Raw genomic sequence first — 21,491 nt, forward strand, 5'->3', positions numbered from 1 at the left:
GCGCCTGTGTCATGTGACCGCCAGTGCGTTGAAACCCGCCCGCTCTTGCAGTTCAGTTGCTATGGCGATTACTCCCTCTTGGCTGCCCGCAGTAAGCATGGTTGCTCTGCTGGTGTGGGCGCGGGTGACGTCACGCGAGGAGGTGCCTGCCAGCAGTGGCAATGGCCGCCCTCATCCTGCTGACATGAATGGGGAGGAAAGTCACAGCAGGCTGGGATAGCTGATCTCAGCAGAGTTCCTGCAGGTGGGCAGCACAGGGTGACTATCTATCTGTGTGTGTGACTGACGGACTGGCTGCCCCCTCTGCCTGATCCTCTCCAGCACTGAATGTGTGGGCTGCTGCTGCTACCTCCATCCCTGGGCTGAGGAGGAGGCACAGAACATGGTACTTCCAACTGTGACCACTACTCTGTAGGTTCTTCATCATTGTATGGCTGCTTCCTTCATACTCACCCATTTCATGCTGTACAGTTCATCATTTATTCATCTTTCTCTATTGCTGATTTAGACAGAAAGGTCTGAAGTTTATTCATTTGTATGAATTGAGAGAGGGCAGAGGGGTGTCATGCTTCAGAATTAGATTAGAGGACACCTGAAGTGACAGGTATATGGAAGCTGCCATATTCATATTGCATTTAAACAATACCAGTTGCCTGGCATCCTGCTGATCATTCTGGCTGCAGTAGTGTCTGGATCACATACCTGAAATAAGCACGCAGCTCACCCCGTCAGACTTCAGTCAGAAACATCTGATCTGCATGCTTGTTCAGGGCGAGTCAGGCAAAAACGGCACTGGACATTTGGGCATAAGGTGAATTACAGCTATAGCAATGCTCAGTCAGTAATTTGGGTAATGGAGCCCAATTCATGATAAAAACAACGTAATTTGGCCGCTGAATTACATCTTATCCCTAAGTCAATGGTGGTCTGAAGGAGGAATAGTGATTAAAGGACAACTGAAGTGAGAAGAACATAGAGGCTGCCATATTTATTTCCTTTTAAACAATACCGGTTGCCTGGCAGACCTGCAGGTCTATTTGGCTGCAGCAGTATTGAAATAACACCAGAATGAAGCATGCAGCTAATCTTGTCAGATCTGACAATAATGTCTGAAACCCCTGATCTGCTGCATGCTTGTTCAGGGGCTATGGCTAAAATTATTAGAGGCAGAGAATCAGCAGGATAGCCAGGCAACTGGTATTGCTTAAAAGGAAATAAATATGGCAGCCTCCATATCCCTCTTGTTACAGTTGTCCTTTAATTACATAAACACTGTTCAGGAATTATGGCTAAAAGTATTAGAGTGATAACGTCAGCAAGACAGCGAGGCAATATGTATTGTTTGTAAGGAAATGAATGCTGTATGGCAGCCTTCATATCCCTCTCATGTCAGGTGTCCTTGAAATTGAATTTGACTGTTTTTTTTATTTTTTTTATAATACACAATAATTGTATTTCAATAATTGTCTATTCTGATGCAAAATCATCATAAAGCTGTGTATACGCGTTAGATAAAACATCTTTGGAAAGCAAGGAATCAATCTGCTGCATAGGCTTGTCAAAATCAGAATACTTTATTTTACCAAGCACGACTTGGCATGTACAGGGCTAGTATAGGATAGGGTACACAGTATAATAAAACAATTTACACACAGCAATAAGCATAGAATTTGACCACGATTATGTACAATATACAGAAGTGCAGTCAGGTTTTATCACTTACAGCACTTAAAGGAATACTGTAGAGGGGTTGGAGGAAAATGAGTTGAACTTACCCGGGGTTTCTAATGGTTCCCCGCAGACATTCTGTCCCTGCGCAGCAACACACTGTTGCCGTGCTCTCCCTCCCGCTAATGTCACCAGGAGCGTACTGCTCAGACACAGACCATAATGGGCCTGCGCAGTACTTTCCTGGTGATATCAGCAGGAGCGAGGACACAGCAAAGCAGGCGCAATGGTTTTCAGACTTTAAAGTCTTAAATTCCAGAAGTGAGGCAGGGCTGGAGCATCGGTGAGTGGCTGCGTGGGCACAGAATGTCTGCCATTAGAAGCCCCGGGTAAGTTCAACTCATTTTCCCCCGACCCCCCCCCCCCTCCCCCTACAGTATTCCTTTAAAGTGGATCTGAGATAAACTTTTACTCCTTGCCTGATTGTGTTCCCTTCATATAGTTTATAGGGCATTCCTCAAGCCAAATACTTTTTTTTTTGTTTTAATACTCTACTTCCCTATAAACTAAACAAGCCTCGCCCACAGCTTCTCAAGTGCCTTGGCACTCTAAGTCCCATGTAGCAAGGGCTTATGGGAGCTCAGTCTAGGCAGGAAGAGGAGGAGGTTACTAGCCAGAGATTTCAGAGGCAGAGGGGAGGAGGAGAGGGTAGTAAAGTTTTCAATAGCTGAGGGCTGGAGATACAGCGCAGCTTGCCTGTGTAATAATCACAAGCAGAACATGGACGCTCTCATTGTATCACAGGAAGAAATAAACATATACTGTTGAAGCTGTTTGCAGCTAGATTTGCTGTGTAAACTGTCTAAACTTTAGATAAGATATATAGGGCTTGATTCACAAAAGCGTGATAACTCCGTTATTACGCCTAAAAACTCGGTTATCACGCCTAAAAGCTTTGCACGTGCAAACTACTTAGCACCCTAGTTTGCACGTGCAAAGCTTTTAGGCGTGATAACTCAGTTATCACCCTTTTGTGAATCAAACCCATAGACAAGTTACTTGTTTAAAGTTCGTTTTTCATCTCATCTTGGATCCACTTTAAGGGATGAATAATCTGCTGGGGGACGGTGGAGTGCATGGAGAGAGTTCAGTAAGTTGACGGCTGAGGGGAAGAAACTGTTCCTGTGTCTTGTGGTTTTGGTGGAGATGGACGGGAGTTGGCTTAAGAAGCGGTGGTCTGGGTGTGAAGGATCAATGGCAATCCTCAGTGCCCTGGAGCGCAGTCTGGAGTTGCAGAGGAGGTCCAGAGGGGGGAGGCATTTACCAATGATCCTCTTTGCTGATCTGACGACCCTCTGTAGTTTATGTCTGCTGCTGCTGGCAGAGGAGCCGGCATATCAGACGAGGATGGAGGAGCAGAGGACTGATTCGATAGTGGTTGAGTAGAAGCGTGAGAAGTTTTTGGGGCATACCAAATGTCTTCACTTAGCGGAGGAAGAATAGCCTCTGCTGAGCTTTCCTCTGGGCGGAGGTGGTGTTGCCCTTCCAAGTCAGGTCATTGCAGATGGTAGTGCCCAGGAGGTGTGCGCAGGGGACACTTTTGACATCTGTAACATCCAGTAAGAACAACAGCCGGAGCACCAACTCATGCAATTTGGGTTTAATGGCAGTCACATAGGCATACAGGCAATCCAGCAAAGGTGATAGGGAGAGAGAGATACCGGCCTTAGAGCCGTTTCACGGCAACTGCCGCTTCTTCAGAGACCAGAAGTATCAAAAGTGCAACAGTAATGCATACATTTATATAGAATAAACATAAACACTTACCACTCCCCACTGTCTAAACGCCGCTATCGGTTCCTCGCCGCCATTAGTGCGGCCACGAACGCTTCCGGGGTATTCCCCGCCCCCTTCCGGGGTCGCTTACCGCACAGACCAATCGGCGCTCAGGAAGGTCAACCTATCCGGCGCTACTTTTATCTACCCCACTTTTGACATCTGTGCCATTGATGTGCATTGGCGGTGGGATGGAGGCATGCTTCCTAAAGTCAACAAACGGCTCAACGTTTTTTTGCAGTATTGAGGACCAGGCCGTTCTCCCTGCACCAGTGGCAGATTCTATTAACTTGGTGGCAATTTGTCAGGAAGGTTTGAACAACTTAACTTTCTAACAATGCCGTACCCATGCTAAAGACTTGAGAAATGCTTTTGTAGTCCATTTACTTCCTTCTTTTTCACACATGCACTGCGCACACAAAAGTTGAGAATTATCTGGTTATCTCAAACACCCTGTGGAAAGGACAGTTGTCGTCAGAAAATATCTACCGAGATGAATTTGAGAGACAAATATCTTTTTTCGCTACCTTTGGAGATCATTTGCAAACCATTTTATAAGACTAGATACATTTATATTGCGCTTTTCTCCTGGCAGCCTCAAAGCGCTAGAGCTGCAACCACTTAAGGTGCGCTCCACAGACGACCAGGATCTTTAGGGAGCCTTGCACAAAGACTCCTTACAGTTTGATGTACGGGCTTGAGCCAGGATTTAAATCCTTATCAAAGGCAACGGCCTTACTAGTACTCTATCCAGCAGCAGTCTTTATAACTCTAATTGGTGCTAGTCTAGGGTACCCAGGAGGAAACCTAATGAAATCCTACTAATGTGATTGGGTGAACAACACCCTTCTCGGGCTACTAAGTTTCAGATGAGTAATAATACGCCCACACTATTTGGCCAATCACAATGCTTCCTGCTGTGATTTTAGAACGGTTTCCTATGAGATTTTCTGGTGGGTCTTTTAAACTAAACTAGCATCCCAATTATCTGCAGATTGGTCATCCTTTTTCTGAAGATTTTTTTTATCTTGTGAGCTTAGATAGCTTAGATATACCTGCTTGCTTTAGCCTGCTGCTCCTGCTCCGTCATGGTCCATTTCCAACCTGGCGCAGTAAGCTCCCGGAGACGCGCGCGTTAGCTAGGATGTGCGCGGCCGCAGCCGCACAGTTGTAATCGTCTAGATAGAAGAATAATTGACCGGTGATGGCAGCGGGGAATGACAGATCGTAGAGGAAGGTGGGGGCACATGACAGCTGCAGTGGGCCGGTAAAAGCCCCAGGTAAGTGTCAGTTTTTGTTTTTAACCTCCCCCCCCCCCCCACAGAACCCCTTTAAACAATACCAGTTGCCTTGCAGCTCTGCTGGTCTATTTGGCTGCAGTAGTGTATGAATCACACCAGAAATAAGCATGCAGATAATCTTGTCAGATCTGACAATAATGCCAGAAACACCTGATCTGCTGCATGCTTGTTCAGGGGCTATGGCTAAAAGTATTAGAGGCAGAGGATCATCAGGACAGCTAGGCAACTGGTATTGTTTAAAAGAAAATAAATATGGCATCCTCCATATCCCTCTCGCTTCTGTTGTCCTTTAAGAGATTTCTCTGGAACTTGGGGTCCAATAGTCCTGTTATCCTTTATGTAGTAGTGGCAGCTCTCTTTGGCTAGCTGAGTGATGTATAACCAGCTTTCTGTTTGCAATGTTCATGTTTCTCCTTCCATCTAACAGTTGCTGTTTTTGAAGAACATGCAGCATGCCTCCAAAGGATCGTTGTTGACGCCCGTAAACCCTGAATACTGCAAGATGCCACCATGCCAGGCATAAACCCATCACACAGCAATAAGGGCAGAAGACTACCCAAACTACAGTGTTTACAGTGAAATCCATAACGCTAGCATGGGGAATTTCTTTACCCAGAACCCCCAGCATGCTTCCTGGAGAGGACGGAGGAAGCCAGTTACTCTTCCCAACCCCGGGAGCTTTGATGAGCTTCATAAAAGCTGTAAAGGTGGGTAAGCGCTTGCTGTGCATTCATATCAGCCAAGCTGGTATTATGACCTTGAGCAGTCATATCAACGTGATGGATGATTTAAAGTGCTACTGAAGTGACTGTGAAAAAAAAAAGTCAGATATGCACCGGTTGGTGAGGGAAGGCTCTTATTCTAATAGAGACTTCCGGGTCCTCTATCCATTTAATTTATTCGGCTAATTGATCGAATACGGGAGTCCTCATGAACATGAACGGGTCCATACTGCACACGCTCAAGTCTGGGCTTGCACAGTATGGATGGCACGGAATTTCATCTGAGGGACAACAATGGAACAAGGGCAGGGAAAAAGAACCTGGAAGACTCAATGGCACAGGTGTCAGACTCGAGAAGGAGAAAGATCCGCTCAAACCAGTCCACTAAGGCTACTTTCCCACCAAGACGTTGCATTTTAGGGGATGTTAAGGTTGTATAATGTGCCCCGTAACGCAACGCATGGTGGTGTTGAAGTTGGACGTCAGATTGAGCCGCGTTATGCAGCTCTCAAAGCAGCTGCTCCAGGTTAGTGATGGGAAGTCCAGATCTTTTTAATGTTTCGGATCATTCGAATCGGATCATTGAAAAGATCCGGATGTTTGAACCGAATCATTTTACTAGGGATGCAGACTGGGTGAAATGACTAGCAGGACAGGACTTTCCCTGCACTGTACATTCTGTATGTTCCTGTTTCTTCCAGACAGACATCCACTGTGAACCGAATCTTTCATTGTGATGATCCGGATGATTCGACTCACAAAAAAGATCCGGATCAAATGAACGATTCGTTCATGACCCGGACAACACTACAGTCCCACCACGAGTCACCACAGTGCAGTGAATATTAATTAGCCATGTGGCTTACTCACTGAGCATGTGCAAACATTCTAACGCAACTTTATAGGGATAAGGTACAGCATGCTGCACTTTCATTTAACGTGCAGCGTTATACCCTAACGCAACGTGTGCACTGTGAACAGCACATTGATTTTACAGTGCTGTGGGTTAGGCTGCGTTACTGGCTGCTGGAATGTCCCACTGTGAAACCAGCCTAAAAGTCCAATTTTTATTTAAAAATGAACATACTGGACAAGGCAACACAGCCAGGGTGCCTCTAGCCATTTTGTCACTGTGAATAATATAAATTATTCTATTCTTTTTATTATTATTTTATATTGATTCATTAGGCACCAGTCTTTTTCTATTAATTATATTACCTGTTATAAGAACACGTTTTACCTTCAGAGACAATAGGAATTTCTTGTCCGTCACACAATAAGTGTGCATTGTGAATAGTCCTCTACTATTGTTGAACAAGTCTGGTAAATGTTTGCTACTTGTTACAAGCGATACCTATTGATCTTGCGATCACTTATGTAAGCTAGAATGCATTGTTTCTATGGGTCTTTGCTTATGTGTGTGTATATAAGTACAATGACAAACTAGTCAGGTACCCAAACATACTAAAATGTACACCATTGTGTTAAAGTGGAAAGCATTGCTATTGTGTATGTAAATATGACAAACTAGCCAAACATGTATGTCATCCTGTAAAAAGTATCTGATTGGTCTGTAAAATCCTGCATTCACTGACTGTCCATATATATCCTGTTTTCAAATACATAAAGCAGAGCAATGACGTTGTACTTAGGGTGTGCTTCGTTCTTGTTCTCCTGCGCAGAAAGATCACACACATGGGCAACTTGGGAGTTTGAGGGTGGAGCTAAAAAAGCGAGTTCTATCATTTCACGAGAACCCTTGGCTGGCACTTCCCAGACTCCCACGGGCTGCGGCCGGTGAACTGGCGTGGTGTCATTTAGATGCCACAAGCCAGTTCACCACCAGGGGGGGGTCACACAATCTGGCGGGGGGGGGGGGTGGCCACGGTTCCCCCCTACCCCAGGTGGCTGCGCCTCGCCCCCCCTGCACAGCGCTCCAGACAACCACCTGGTGTACCAGGCACCTGTGAACTCAGCTCAGGCATATCGGTGCTTAACACTCACTCCTTGGTCAGCTATGACTAAGGAGAGTGTCCTAAGCCCCAATATGTGTGAGCTGAGTTGCCTTGCCTTGTCCAGTATGTTCATCTTTAAAGGGAACCTAAACTTTTAAACAATACCAGTTGCCTGGCAGTCCAGCTGATCTCTTTGGCTGCAGTAGTGGCTGAATCACACACCTGTAACAAGCATGCAGCTAATCCAGCCTGACTTCAGTCAGAGCACCTGATGTGCATGCTTGTTCAGGGGCTGTGGTTAAAAGTATTAGACACAGGATCAGCAGGAGAGTCCGGAAACTGGTATTATTTTAAAAGGAAAAATCCACATCCTTATTAGTTTAGGTTCCCTTTAAATACAACTCGGACATTTAACTGACTGGTTTGAGCGGATCTTTCTCCTTCTCTTCAGTGTTTACGTGGCCTGGCTGTCTATGGACCTGCTCCTAGCCGGTATGGTCGTGTGGTGAGCGGTGTTCTTCCCTGTTTCCTGTGTGTGGGGCCCCCCTTCTTGGTTCCAATGATGCGTTGTCTCTTCTGTTCTTCCTGGCAGTCACATGCGCTGTACTTCCATACCTCCTTCTCCTAGTCATGTGACACACCTCAGAAACCGGAGGTATGCAGCATAGAGCGTGCGGCTGTCAGGAAAATCAGAGGAGACCTGAAGCAGCGCTGGGGCAGGTAAATATGAAACTGATAATTAATTTGATGGTTCTGTGGGCCAGATTTTGACATGTATGGTATAGAGGGACCCTGCACTTTAACGGTGAGCTGTAGGTGGATCCAGCAAGCCTTGGGGCCATGCAGGGATGTCCAACTCCAGTCCTCATGGGCCGAGGTCCTCACACATTTTTGGCACAGCTCAGATTAATAGATGGGTCTGAATCAGGAAAGGTGGGGTTCATCATGAATAACACAATTATCATTTTCTCGGTCCATTCTAAACATAGATATGGCACTTAAAGGACCTCTTTCATGAAAATCTTGAGCCATAAATGACTTTTCTCCTATGTTGCTGTCACTTACAGTAAGTAGTAGAAATCTGACATTACCGACAGGTTTTGGACTAGTCCATCTTCTTATGGGGGCAGGTTTCTCAGGGTTTTCTTTATTTTTAATAGCACTTAGTGAATGGCAGTTGCTCTGTCCAACTGCCAAAAAAGTGTGCAGCCAACAAGGAGGCTGGCCAGCATCTTTGTATAAATCTTTTTCAGGGAGTGTCTTTATAAAGAATAAAGACCATGCTGAGAATCCCCTATGGAGAGATGGACTAGCCCAAAACCTGTCGGTAATGTCAGATTTCTACTACCTACTGTAAGTGACAGCAACATAGGAGAAAAGTCATTTATGGCTCATTTTACTCTGGAAGGAAAGAACTTCTTAATTGTATGTGTTTTAAATTTTAAGATTTTTGCGACAGTTCCTCTTTAACCATTTCGCATCCAGACAGTTTTGACAGTTTAGCTATGTCCTTATTTAATCAGAAATAACTTTATCCCTACGTATGACACTGAAATGAAATACCGTATTTTTCGGAATATAAGACGCTCCGACATATAAGACGCACCTAGTTTTAGATGGCAAAAATCAGGAAAATTTTTTTTTAACTAAACCTAGATGCGTCTTTGGTGCAGGGGCGTCTTACCAACCTACTCCCCTCTAAAATGTCTCCATCTAGGCTACACTGGCCAGCTACACTACACTTCACTAACTAACCCCTTCTGCCCCCCACCAACTACACTACACCTCACTACACTTCACTAACTAACCCCTTCTGCCCCCCACCAACTACACTACACCTCACTACACTTCACTAACCAACCTCTGCTGTCCCCACCAACTACACTACACTTCACTAACTAACCCCTTCTGTCCCCCACCAACTACACTTCACTAACTAACCTCTGCTGTCCCCACCAACTACACTACACTTCACTAACCTATGCTGCCCCCACCAACTACACTACACTTCACTAACTAACCCCTTCTGCCCCCCCACCAACGACACTACACTATGCTACACTTCACTAACTAACCTCTGCTGTGTCTCACCTGATCCTGCCGCCGCGCTCCTGTCCTCCATCAGCGGTAATCCGAGGCTGCCCGATCATCCAGATTCATGTCTTCTGTATCATGAGGCTTCCCACTCATTAAGGATGCAGCTCTTTGGCGTCCCATCCGCCGCGTTCCTCATCGCTGCAGTCTCGGTATATAGACTGCAGCCTTCCGGTGTACTCGTTCCTCTGCCGATACTCTTCCTAGTTAAAGCGTCATAGGCACTTCCTGGTTACAGCGCATGTGACGTCAGGCGCACGTGCGCTGCGGGTCACACAGAAGAGGCACTGTAACCAGGAAGTGCCTATGACGCGGTAACTAGGAAGAGTATCGGGCAGAGGAATGCGTACACCGGAAGGCTGCAGTCTGTATACCGAGACTGCAGCGATGAGGAACGCGGCGGATGGGACGCCAAAGAGCTGCATCCTTATGGAATGGGAAGCCTCATGATACAGAAGACATGAATCTGGATGATCGGGCAGCCTCGGATTACCGCAGATGGAGAAGAGGAGCGCGGCGGCAGGATCAGGTGAGTATATTCTGGGACCCAAAACCGTACCTTTTGAATATAAGACGCACCCACTTTTCCTCCCTAGTTTTGGGGAAGAAAAAGTGCGTCTTATATTCCGAAAAATACGGTATATATTTATATTTTTTTTTCCCAAGACATACTAGGCTTTCGTTGTGTGCCATTTTTTTCCCTCAAACAATTTTGTTTTCTATGAATTTTAATGGAAAAAGAAGGAAAGAAAATAGAAAAAACACATTATTTCTCATTTTTACAAATTCCAGTTTAAAAATAAAAAGTGCTACTGTAGATAAAAAACACAATTTTTTTTGGCTATTCTTACTGCTTATCACAAAACTTAGATTATGTTCCTGTCACAATTTATGGTGAAGATATTTGATTCTGAAATAATGCTACAGAGTGTATTTTTCACTGTGAACTGAGAAAATAAAAGTATTTTTAATGGTAAAAATCAATCTCATTAGCTCAGGGAACATATATTCCCGTTCACCAATTAGTGCTGCATCAGATAGTGCCAGAAATGTGCACAGGAGCAAGCCCAATCCTGCACAGCATTGCTTCTGCTACAAGACGTATATCTACTGACTTGTGGCTTAGATGAAGTCGCAGAGGACGTAGATATACTGTAGTGGTGGATAAAGTGGTTAAGGACTGGAGTTCCACATCTGTGCTGTAGAGCAGCGCTTCCCAACCCTGTCCTCAAGTACAGTACCACCAACAGTGCAAGTTTTGTGGAAATCCACAAAGGTAGTTTGATCAGCTCTGCTAAGACACTAATTACCCCACCTGTGAATGTTGGTGGTTTCTGCAAAACATGTACTGTTAGTGGTACTTGAGGACAGGGTTGGAATGCCCTGCTCTACAGCTTTCCCACTTTTGAGTTAATACCTAACTCTTTTTTTTTGTTTTAAACCACTTCAGATGTACTTTAAGCAATACACTTCAGAATAGAGTGGGGAGTGGCTCATCTGTTTGCACATAGGCCACAGCAAATCATGTATTCAGTCAAGTTGGGACATGAGAGCATGCATTAGCAAATTAGACGTGTGTAGTATAAGCAAGAGCAGATATGGAAGGTGATTTTTATGTTGAAACGAGAGGAAAAGGATCAGTACATTAATATGAGGTTTGAAAGTGAGCGCATAATCGCGTTACCCCTAGACACCAACCCTGAAGGGAATTGTTTTGGGAGTATTATCAACATTACTTGTTACATCAGGCTGGCAAGATGATTCTCAAAGTGGAGAGATAACAATTTTTGTTTTGCTCACTTGATGTTCCTAAGAAAGGGCGTCTGGGAGATATTACAGTGAGATAGTCAAGGAAGTGAGAAATTAGTGTGGATGGATCAGGAGCAGAGAGACAGGTTTGAGTGCTAGCAACAACTAGGGGATCTTAGAAGCCAAATGGGCTAGAACCTAGGTGATAAGCTGTTTGAGAACAAAAGTTTAGATGCGGTAGGAAAGAGGTCCAAGGACTGCCCCTTGTGGTACTTCGGCAAGGAATGGTCACAGGGAGGAGTTGGTGTTGGAATCTGTGATGCTGAAATGCTTCCAGTGAGATGGGAGGAAAACCAAACGAGAGTGAGATCCTGCATGCCTAGAGTGCAGAGAATCTTTAGTAGTAGAGGTTGGTTCCTGAAGAGGACAGATAGAAGAATCATATCCATATCGCTTGGCAGTTAGTTAGTCATTCATCAGGTTGATGCAAGAAGTTGTTGTTGTTTTTTTTGTTTGTTTTGGTTTTTCTTTTTTTTTGGGGGGGGGGGGGGGGGGAGGAAGTGAATAGGGCAGGAATCAGATTGGGGTGATCAGATTGATTTATTTATGAACAGGTGCAGTGTTTATATTTTTATGATGAGATGTTCTGCCTTGTGGGCACTAGACGGGAATAAAGAGCCAGCTGAAATCGGTCTCAAGGCTAGGCAAAATAATATTGATAGTCTCACTAGCCATAAAGAACCCCATCCGATTTGCATTTCACTTATAGGAGCTCTTTTAGAAAAGAGGAACAGCTTTTTGGTCTCTTTTAAGCTTTTATACTCTCCTAGTGGTTGTGGGTCACCCCGAGCTGCTTGGTTACTCTGTTGTACTGCTCCAAGCCCTATCCCATAGAGTCATATCAATCCCTGCCATTCAATTATGAGGACCAATAAGTCTGAAACAGTCTGCATGCATGTTGGGTTGATGTGTCTCTGTAACATGTATAAGCTATAGGCTCATATACGCTAGCGGTTCTGGATGTGTGCCTGGTATCAGAGGCATAAAGAGATAATTTGCATATTCAGGGGTGATGCATCATGGGAAGCCACAGTTGTTAATTTACAGCTGAATTATTGCAAATACCTTCTGTTTTTAAAGGAGTTGTCAGCTAAAATATGAAAAAGGAGATTTACTCACCTGGGGCTTTCTCCAGCCCCTAGCAGCCGACTGTCCAACGCCGACCGCTCTGCTCCCCGCCACCGTCCCGGTCTCCGTACTCTGTGCGGAAGCCGACCCCGAGGTCGTCCGCACTGCACATGTGCGAACCGCCGCTGTCAATCAAGCCCACGTTGTACACGGCTTACTGCGCAGGAGCAGTAGTTCTGCACCCGCGCAGTAATCTGCGTAGAGCGTGGGCTTGATTGACGGCGGCGGTTTGCGCATGCGCAGTGCGGGTGACCTCGGGGTTGGCTTCCGCACAGAGTACGGAGACCGGGACGGCGGCGGAGAGTGGATCGGTCGACGTGGGACAGTCGGCTGCTAGGGGCTGGAGAAAGCCCCAGGTGAGTAAAGCTCATTTTTCATATTTTAGCTGATAACTCCTTTTAAGAAGGCAAATTTTACTTGGAAATGAAAGTGAGGCTGACCCGATATTTTCTGTCTTTTTGCAGAAGTGTTCCCACAGCAGATGGAAGGAGTGAAGGTCATTATTAACAAGTATCTCAGTAGCCATTTTCAGGTACGTCCTTGAGGTGGTCTTTAGATTTTGCCCAATCAACAGTTGGATTTATCAACACAGTACTGCCGCTGGTCACACCCTCCCCGGGGGATTGGGCATCGTTGCCTTCGTGCGCTGGATCTTTTCTTCATTTTACAACCATGATATAAAATATGTAATATAATCAGAGGGTGAGCCCCAGTAATGGGGGCAGCATCACTGCAGGAGGCGTGCAGACCTGGGAACTCTGTATACTGTATTTTTTTGGACTATAAGACTCAATTTTTCTCCCCCAAAAGTAGGGGAAAAAAGTTACTGCGCCTTATAGTCCAAATGCAGGGAGTTCCTGACTTGTCAACGCCTGCCAATACGAACCTCCAACCCGCCGCAGTATCGGGGACTCCCTGTTCTGTGCCCATGCAGAGGAGGATAGAGGGGGACAGACTGAGGACACGGGGGACACAAAGGGGACAGAGGAGGAAACAAGGGGGACAGGAGGACACAGGGAGTCACAAGAGGAACAAGGGGGCATGAGGTACAAAGGGGGCATCATCTGCAAGATTCCCTTTCACCATGGGTGCACCAGGTATATACTACATCTCATCCCCGAATCCCTAGAGATGAGACCAAAGATGTCTCCTAGTCGCTATCAAACACAGAAATATTATTGTTTGTTTGTTTTTTCATTCTCTGGCCTTTTCGATCCTAATCTTAAAGTAATCTTTTTGCACTGTTTAGGTCAGCCATCATATTCACATGAGCACACTTGGACAGTCCGGATACCATTTTAATGCCAAGTACATGGGCGATGAACAGCCGGGCTCCGATGAGGTATGGGGCTATTAACAAGCAGTATTGTTGGTTTTAGTGATCACTGCCAGATTTTTAGAGAAATGTGATATTGAAAAAAAGCAAAGAATATTTCTACTGATTCTCTGTGATGCCAAAAGTGACATCATTTGTGCCCTTTTTTTTTTTTTTTTCCTTTTTACAAAGCTTAGTGTTAAGCTGGCCATACACTAGGCCGATTCCCGCCAGATCGACAGCAGATTCGATCACTGGGATTGAATCTGCTGTCACATCGTTCCCGCAACACGCCGAATTTCGATACATTTCGTCCGCTCCGTGCAGAAAATTACCGTCGATCACCCGCGGGTAGGGAGCGCGTCGATAGCGGCGTTCGAGTACCTGACGACCGACGCAATAGAGCCCGCATACATTACCTGCTCCGCCGGCACGACTGCCCCCGATCACCGCTGCTCCGTCTCCGCGCTGGTCTGGTCTCCGGGTCCGGCATGCTTCACTTCCTGCTCGGCAGGAAGTTTAAACAGTAGAGGGCGCTCTAAGCATGCCGGACCTGGAGACCAGAGCGGAGACGGAGCAGCGGTGACTGGGCAGCAGCACCACCACAACAGATTGTGAACGGTTTCAGGCTGAAATCGGTTCACAATCTGTTTGCAGTAAAGGTAGCCATACGATCCCTCTCTGATCAGATTCGATCAGAGAGGGATCTATCTGTTGGTCGAATCTGATGGCAAATCGACCAGTGTATGGCTACCTTTAATCTTTCATCCCTACTGCCACAGCTTACTGTCCCCTCCCACAGCAAACATCACCTGGACAACAGGCTTGTTAAAAAAAAAAAATGGGGGAAGGGGATATTCAATTTCCTTTTGTTCATAGCGTCCTTATCTCATCCAAAATAGGAAGGTTTCTGTCATTTGCTTGCTGAGATAAGCCTGTTACTGCAGCTAACAAAAAAACTTCCCACAATGCTGCTGGTACTGCATAGTTGGTAAAGTCACCCAGACTAAGTAAAAAATAAATAAATGGGAATTATAGGGACCTACAGGGGTTGGAGAAAATAATGGAAACACAGTGAAAATCAACAAAATATATTTTAATATGGTGTAGGTCCACCTTTTGTGGCAATTAAAGCCTCAATTCTCTGAGGTATTGATTCATACAAATTGTGAATTGTTTACATAGGAATGTTATCCCATTCTTCAGTTAAAACACCCTCCAGTTCTTTTAGAGACGATGGCGACGGAAATCGACTTCTTACTTGAATCTCTAATAACGACCATAAATGCTCAATAATGTTGAGGTCTGGGGATTGTGGCGGCCAGATGAGATGCTCAACTTCATTAGAATGTTCCTTGTGCCATTCTTTAACAATTCTAGCTGTATGGATTGGGGCATTATCATCTTGGAAGATGGCAATCCCCTCTGAAACCAATTCTTGAACCATAGGATGAACTTGGTCACCCAAAATTCCTAAATAGTCTGGGCTGTTAATTTTTCCATGAAGGGAAATCATTGGCCCAGCGGTTTTCCAAAAAATAGCACCCCAGATCATCACAGAACTGCCGCCATGTTTTACGGTTGGGAGAAGGCAGTCTGGATGAAATACTACTTTTGGCTGTCTCCAAACGTACACTCGGCCGGAGGTCGGAAATAAGGTAAACGATGATTCGTCAGAGAAAATCATTTTATCACTGCTTAAAGGGACTCCGAGCTCACAATAAAAAAGAAAGTTGAACTCACCTGGGGCTTTCTCCAGCCCAGTGCTGGTCGGGAGGTCCCACGACGGCGTCCTGGCTCCTCTCCAACACCCCGATCCGGAATGGCTGTCAGGCCGCAGCCCGGGCGACACTCTCCCGAGTGTCGGGCTGCTCCTTCCGCGTATGACGCGGATGACGTCACACGCCGGCCGCCTCGCGTCATCACGGCGGCCGGCGTGAAAGTACTGCGCATGCGCGATTAAAGTGCGCATGCGCAGTACTTTCACGCCGGCCGCCGTGATGACGCGAGGCGGCCGGCGTGTGACGTCATCCGCGTCATACGCGGAAGGAGCAGCCCGACACTCGGGAGAGTGTCGCCCGGGCTGCGGCCTGTCAGCCATTCCGGATCGGGGTGTTGGAGAGGAGCCAGGACGCCGTCGTGGGACCTCCCGACCAGCACTGGGCTGGAGAAAGCCCCAGGTGAGTTCAACTTTCTTTTTTATTGTGAGCTCGGAGTCCCTTTAACCCCCTTGCCGGTTATCCCGAGCTCAGCTCGGGGTAACCTGCGCAGGAGGATTTCTCAGGCCCCGCTGGGCCGATTTCTATCAAATAAAAAGCAGCACACGCAGCCGGCACTTTGCCAGCCGCGTGTGCTACCTGATCGCCGCTGCAGCGCGGCGATCTGCCGCGTGCAGCGGCGAAAGTGGGTCCCCCCAGCCGCCCGAGCCCAGCGCAGCCGGAACAAACAGTTCCGGCCAGCGCTAAGGGCTGGATCGGAGGCGGCAGACGTCAGGACGTCGGCTGACGTCCATGACGTCACTCCGCTCGTCGCCATGGCGACGAGGAAAGCGAAACAAGGAAGGCCGCTCATTGCGGCCTTCCTTGTTACTTTTGATCGCCGGAGGCGATCGAAAGTGCGGATCCGGAGCGCCCTCTAGTGGGCTTTCATGCAGCCAACTTTCAGTTGGCTGCATGAAATAGTTTTTTTTTTTTTAATTTAAAAAAACCCTCCCGCAGCCTCCCTGGCGATTTTAATAGAACGCCAGGGAGGTTAAGGGACTAATTCTGGTGGTTTCTACACCACTCTAAACGCTTTGAAACATTTGTCTTTGAGAGCAGAGGTTTTCTAATTGCAGTTCTTCCATGGAATCCAGATTTGTGCAGCTCCCGACAAACAGTTTTTGTGGAAACTGGGTTCTGTAGTTGTTCATTAAAGAGAACCTGTACTGAGTAAAATTATTTAAAATAAACACGAGGTAACTTCAAATGAACATTACATAGTTACCTTGCCATCAGTTCCTCTCAGAAACTCACCATTTTCTGCTGACAATGATCCCTTCCAGTTCTGACAACATTTTGTCAGAACTGAAATATATCAGTTGCTGTCAGTTATATATCAGTTGCTGTCAGTTACAGCTGAGAGGAGAACTGATGTGTCCATGTTTCCCTATGGCTCAAGTGGACGATGTTACAGTTTAACTGTGTGCTGACCAGAAAGCTGTTATGGGGTAATGGCCATTTTCATAATGGAGGACGGAGAATTCCATTGATCACAGTGGACAAACAGGATGCAGGAGAGGAAAAACAGATTGAGGAGTAGATTACACAGGAGGTAAGTATGACTTGTGTATGCTTATTTTGACTTTTAATTTTCAGTTCAGGTTTTCTTTAAGCTCTGCAGTGATTTTAGGAGCCACGGTCTTGCGAGCTTTTCTAACAATTCGGTTTAGAGTCCGACGGTTATTTTGACATTCAGACACAACTGTGCTTTGCTGAGGTTGTTTTTCCTTCTCCTTCAAAGGTAGTCACTACTTTTGAGACAGTACCTCTTGAAATGCCAAGCATTTGGGCAGTGTCTGTTACAGTAGCGCCTGCCATACGAGCACCAACAATTTGGCCTCTTTGAAAGTCTGAGAGATCTGCCATTTTTATAAATTGTAACCAACTTTTGTTTAAATATCTGTAAAAAAAAACAATTTTTCATTAAACATTTCAAATAACAAAAACAATAAATTTTTACATCTGTCAAGTTTTGATTGCTTTACACATGTTCAAAGATTATGATGCCAAAATGTTAGGTGTTTCCATTATTTTGTCCAACCCCTGTAGTAGCCTTCACTCCTCCTTATGGTCCTTTTTGTGATCTAAAATGGGAGAAGGGTCAGGGAAAGTAATAGTTGGGCCCCCGACACCCACTGGGCCCTAGGCAGCTGCCTAGGTTTCCTTGTGGATGATCCTACTCTGCTTTCATTGTACTGTATGTTTCACTGTCTGGTTGCACCGTACATCTACTTGGCTATGCGGCTTTTCACCATTGTTGCGTTGCGATCTCATCGCTATGTGTGTAATGTGAAAGGGATATGGAGGCTGCCAAATTTATGTCCTTTTTAATAGCAGTTTCCAGGCAGTCCTCCTGATCCTGTGTCTCTATTAAGTTTAGCCATAGACCCCCGAGCAAGCATGCAGCATATCAGATACTCTGACTCAGGTTTTACTGGAATAGCCATATGCTTGTTCCAGGGTTTTGACTACTTTTGCCAGAATAACAGCAGGACTGCCAGGTAACTTGCATTGTTTTCAAGGAAATAAATATGGCAGCCTCCATATCTTACTACAGGTTCCCTTTACTATAGTCATGCTCTCTACACCGGCCTTCCAAAAAAGCACTTGTACCGCCCACAGCTGATACAGAATACTGCTGCTGGACTGGTAACCAACCAACCCCGTCACTGCCACATAACGCCAGTCCTGCACTCCCTTCACTGGCTACCTATAGAATGGAGGGTCCTATTCAAGATCGGCCTACTGACATTTAAATCCCTGAATAATCTGGGCACTGGATACATGAAAGAAAGCTGCGTAGCAATCCCCGCATTCTCAGATCAACAGGTTCTAATAATCTAGTCATACCCAGAGTCCACTTGGAAACTTTTGGTCCCAGAGCCATCTGTCATGCTGCCCCTACGTTTTGGAACGCCTTACCTCAACAAATCAGGACAGCCCCATCCCTGGACGTGTTTAAATCCAGACTGAAAACCCACCTGTTCAGTTTGGCATTTGCAGAAATATATTTTTTTGTTGTGTTATTAAGGACCACAGGCTTTTATTTTATTTTTTATTTTTTTTTACAAATTGGGCCACTGCAGCTTTAAGGGCTCGCTGCAGGGCCGTACAACTCATCTAACAAGTGATTCTCCCCTCCCCCTTTTCTGCCCACCAGCATAGCTTTCTGTTGGTGGGCTTTGATCCCTGCTGGGATGTTTGTTTATTTTTTTATTAGTTTTTTGAATAATTTGGCTTTTTTTGTTTTATTTATTATACTTTAGACCCTCCCTCCCCCCAGAAGCCAATCCCTGCAATCAGCTCTCATAGACCTCCGCCCATGAGAGCCGCTCTTGGGCCTCCAGAGGGGACCGCCGAGTGACACAGCTGTCCCCCAGTACAGCGCTGCCGTAGATCGCATCTCTGCACAATGTAAATAGACGGCGAAACCGCTGTCTAACAGTCCTCTAGCGGCGATCGCCACTGGGAGACTGATGACGAACCTGCGTTCCGTCATTCAAGCGGGGATGAGCGCATCGGCGGGTGCGCAATCTCCTGCAATTTCCGCCCCTAGGACTTCATGCCAGTTGGCGTTGAGCGGTCCTGGGGCTGCCGCCGTGTTCATGCCAATTGGCGTGGAGCGGTTGACAAGGAGTTAATACTTCATGCTACTGACATTTACTGAATCTGAGAGAGCCTAAGCGCTTTGAGTCCTACGGGAGAAAATTGCTATAGAAACATTATTGTTATTGTTAATAACAAGTTGCATTTGCAGTGACCTAAGTTAAAGTGCAGCTATCGTTAATGTCTGACTCTTCTCTCTTGCACCCTCCCAGGCGTTCCCCCTGCTGACTGGGGATCTGGATAACTATGGCAGCCTCAATGCTCAGGCACATTGCCTGCTGGCAGATCGCATCCGCTCCAAGGCCGTCTTCCAGGTAATGATGGGGGCGGGGTCTCAGGGGGGCTTGTGGAGCTGCAGCAGATTCTCCTGCATTATTCATGATGCTGCTTCTGCACTGACGTTCCTCAGGAAAAAGGGAAAATGTTCAGCAGCTGAATCTTTTTATTACCGACATGAGACGTGCGAAGGTCTTTCACTAAAGCCACATACACAGCCGAAATGATTATTAGTGATTGCTTCAGGTGGCAGCTAAAGAGAACTCGAGCCAGACATAAGATTAAAAAGCATACTACCTGATCCAGGAGGGTGGCCGGATCAGATAGTGTTCATTGTTGCCTCTCCCCACTGCTGCTTTCTTCTGCAATGCTTTACTGTATATACTCAACTATAAGTCTAGAAATTTATTTAAAGTCTGATTCACTAAAGTATAGGGGTCGACTTATACACAAGTCACAGGCAGCAATGAACACACTGAGTAATGTGTGTGCTATTTAGTGACATTCCCATTTCAGGTAATGTACCCAGTGGTAAGTGATAATTTCTTGATAAAGGAAATGCCAAGAAAGCACAGGTGTGAAAGTCCCGCCCACAATAACTTAACAAGGAGAGGGGCAGGGAGAAATACTGAGCTGCATAAAAGGGAGTGAATAATTGCTGCACTTGGGGGCTTGGAGGAGGTATTGGCTGCACTTAAGGGACAGGAGGGGTTAATGGCTGTAATACTGCATGCAGTGCAGTCATTAACCCCTCCTGAGCCCCAAGTGCAGCCATTAACTTTGCTGGGTAGACTTATATTTGAGTTAAGAAAAAATTCCAGCTTAAAGAGACACTGAAGCGAAAAAAATAAATGATGATATTATGATTTGTATGTGTAGTACAGCTAAGAAAAAAAACATTAAGATCAGATACATCAGTCTAATTGTTTCCAGTACAGGAAGAGTTGAGAAACTCCAGTTGTTATCTCTATGCAAAAAAGCTATTAAGCTCTCTGACTAACTTAGTCGTGGAGAGGGCTGTTATCTGACTTTTATTATCTCAACTGTTATTGAACTCATTACTTTTTCTCTGCCAAAGGAGAGGTGATTAGTTCACAGACTGCTCTGAAAGACTCATTTTGAATGCTGAGTGTTGTGTAATCTGCACATATTATAGAATGATGCAATGTTAGAAAAAACACTATATACCTGAAAATAAAAATATGAGAATATTTTCTTTGCTGCTAATCTTCTAGTAATTATTCATAGTACACAACCAATTCATTATATCATATATTTTTTTTCGCTTCAGTGTCTCTTTAAGAGGGTCAAATATTGGAGCCGACTTATACATGAGGTCCACTTGTATTCGAGTATATATGGTATTATCATGCTATTGGCCATCGCTATTAGTGGTGCAGTATAAATGAAAGGCACTACAGCTGAGAATCTGGCACCTGTACCGGCGGCTGGGTACATTGTTCTCTCTCCTAGCCCGCCTGTCAGAAGCCTATCCGCGCAGGTTCTGTGACACGTCCCCGCGCGCCGTTCACGCCGTGCATTCAGTTCCGCTCTCATTACCACCTGCTTCACCTGCTGCTGTCCATTCGGGCCTTGACCACAGCTGGCCCCACCGCTCAGTAGGCAAAGGATCCAAATTGTCGGCAGAAGGTGAGTAAAAGGCGAAATGGGCGCGGCGAGCTGATTCTGCCGGGCGGTCCGTAAAAATCACATACTGCCCATATTTGCATGGGATCCATCCACAGGGCTGTGGAGTCGAGTCGGAGTAATTTTGGGTCCCTCGAGTCAGTCGGGGGTTTCCTGAACTGAGGAGCCAGATGATTTTTGTTTCAAATCCACAGCCCTGGTAAGTATTAAGGAGCCCATACACTGGTCAATTTCAGCCATTGATCGATCGGAAATCGATTCTATCTAATCAGCCGATCGATCAATTTGCGACCGATTTTGATTGATTTGATCCATCTGACTGGATGGAAAATCTAGGTCGATCTGCTGCTGGAAGCAGATCGATGGCCCGTAGA

At 45.9% G+C, this 21,491-nt stretch overlaps 1 protein-coding gene across 5 annotated transcripts in view; it reads left to right on the forward strand.

The window, feature by feature from the left end:
- The first annotated feature begins 28 nt into the window (after positions 1-28).
- The window catches only part of TOMM40L (translocase of outer mitochondrial membrane 40 like), an 86,322-nt gene continuing 64,859 nt past the window's right edge, over positions 29-21,491 (forward strand). The window contains exons 1-5 of one of the 5 annotated variants that reach the window (XM_068252192.1): positions 29-244; positions 5,233-5,512; positions 12,978-13,045; positions 13,763-13,855; positions 19,407-19,508. In XM_068252192.1, coding sequence (XP_068108293.1) covers positions 5,401-5,512; positions 12,978-13,045; positions 13,763-13,855; positions 19,407-19,508 — 375 coding nt within the window. In that variant the 5' untranslated portion in view covers positions 29-244; positions 5,233-5,400. Of the gene's footprint in view, positions 412-5,232; positions 5,513-12,977; positions 13,046-13,762; positions 13,856-19,406; positions 19,509-21,491 lie in introns of all 5 variants that reach the window. The other 4 variants (XM_068252188.1, XM_068252189.1, XM_068252190.1 and 1 more) reach the window with 4 other exon arrangements.

Source organism: Hyperolius riggenbachi, chromosome 9 (genome assembly GCF_040937935.1).
Source record: "Hyperolius riggenbachi isolate aHypRig1 chromosome 9, aHypRig1.pri, whole genome shotgun sequence".
Lineage (NCBI taxonomy): Eukaryota > Metazoa > Chordata > Amphibia > Anura > Hyperoliidae > Hyperolius > Hyperolius riggenbachi.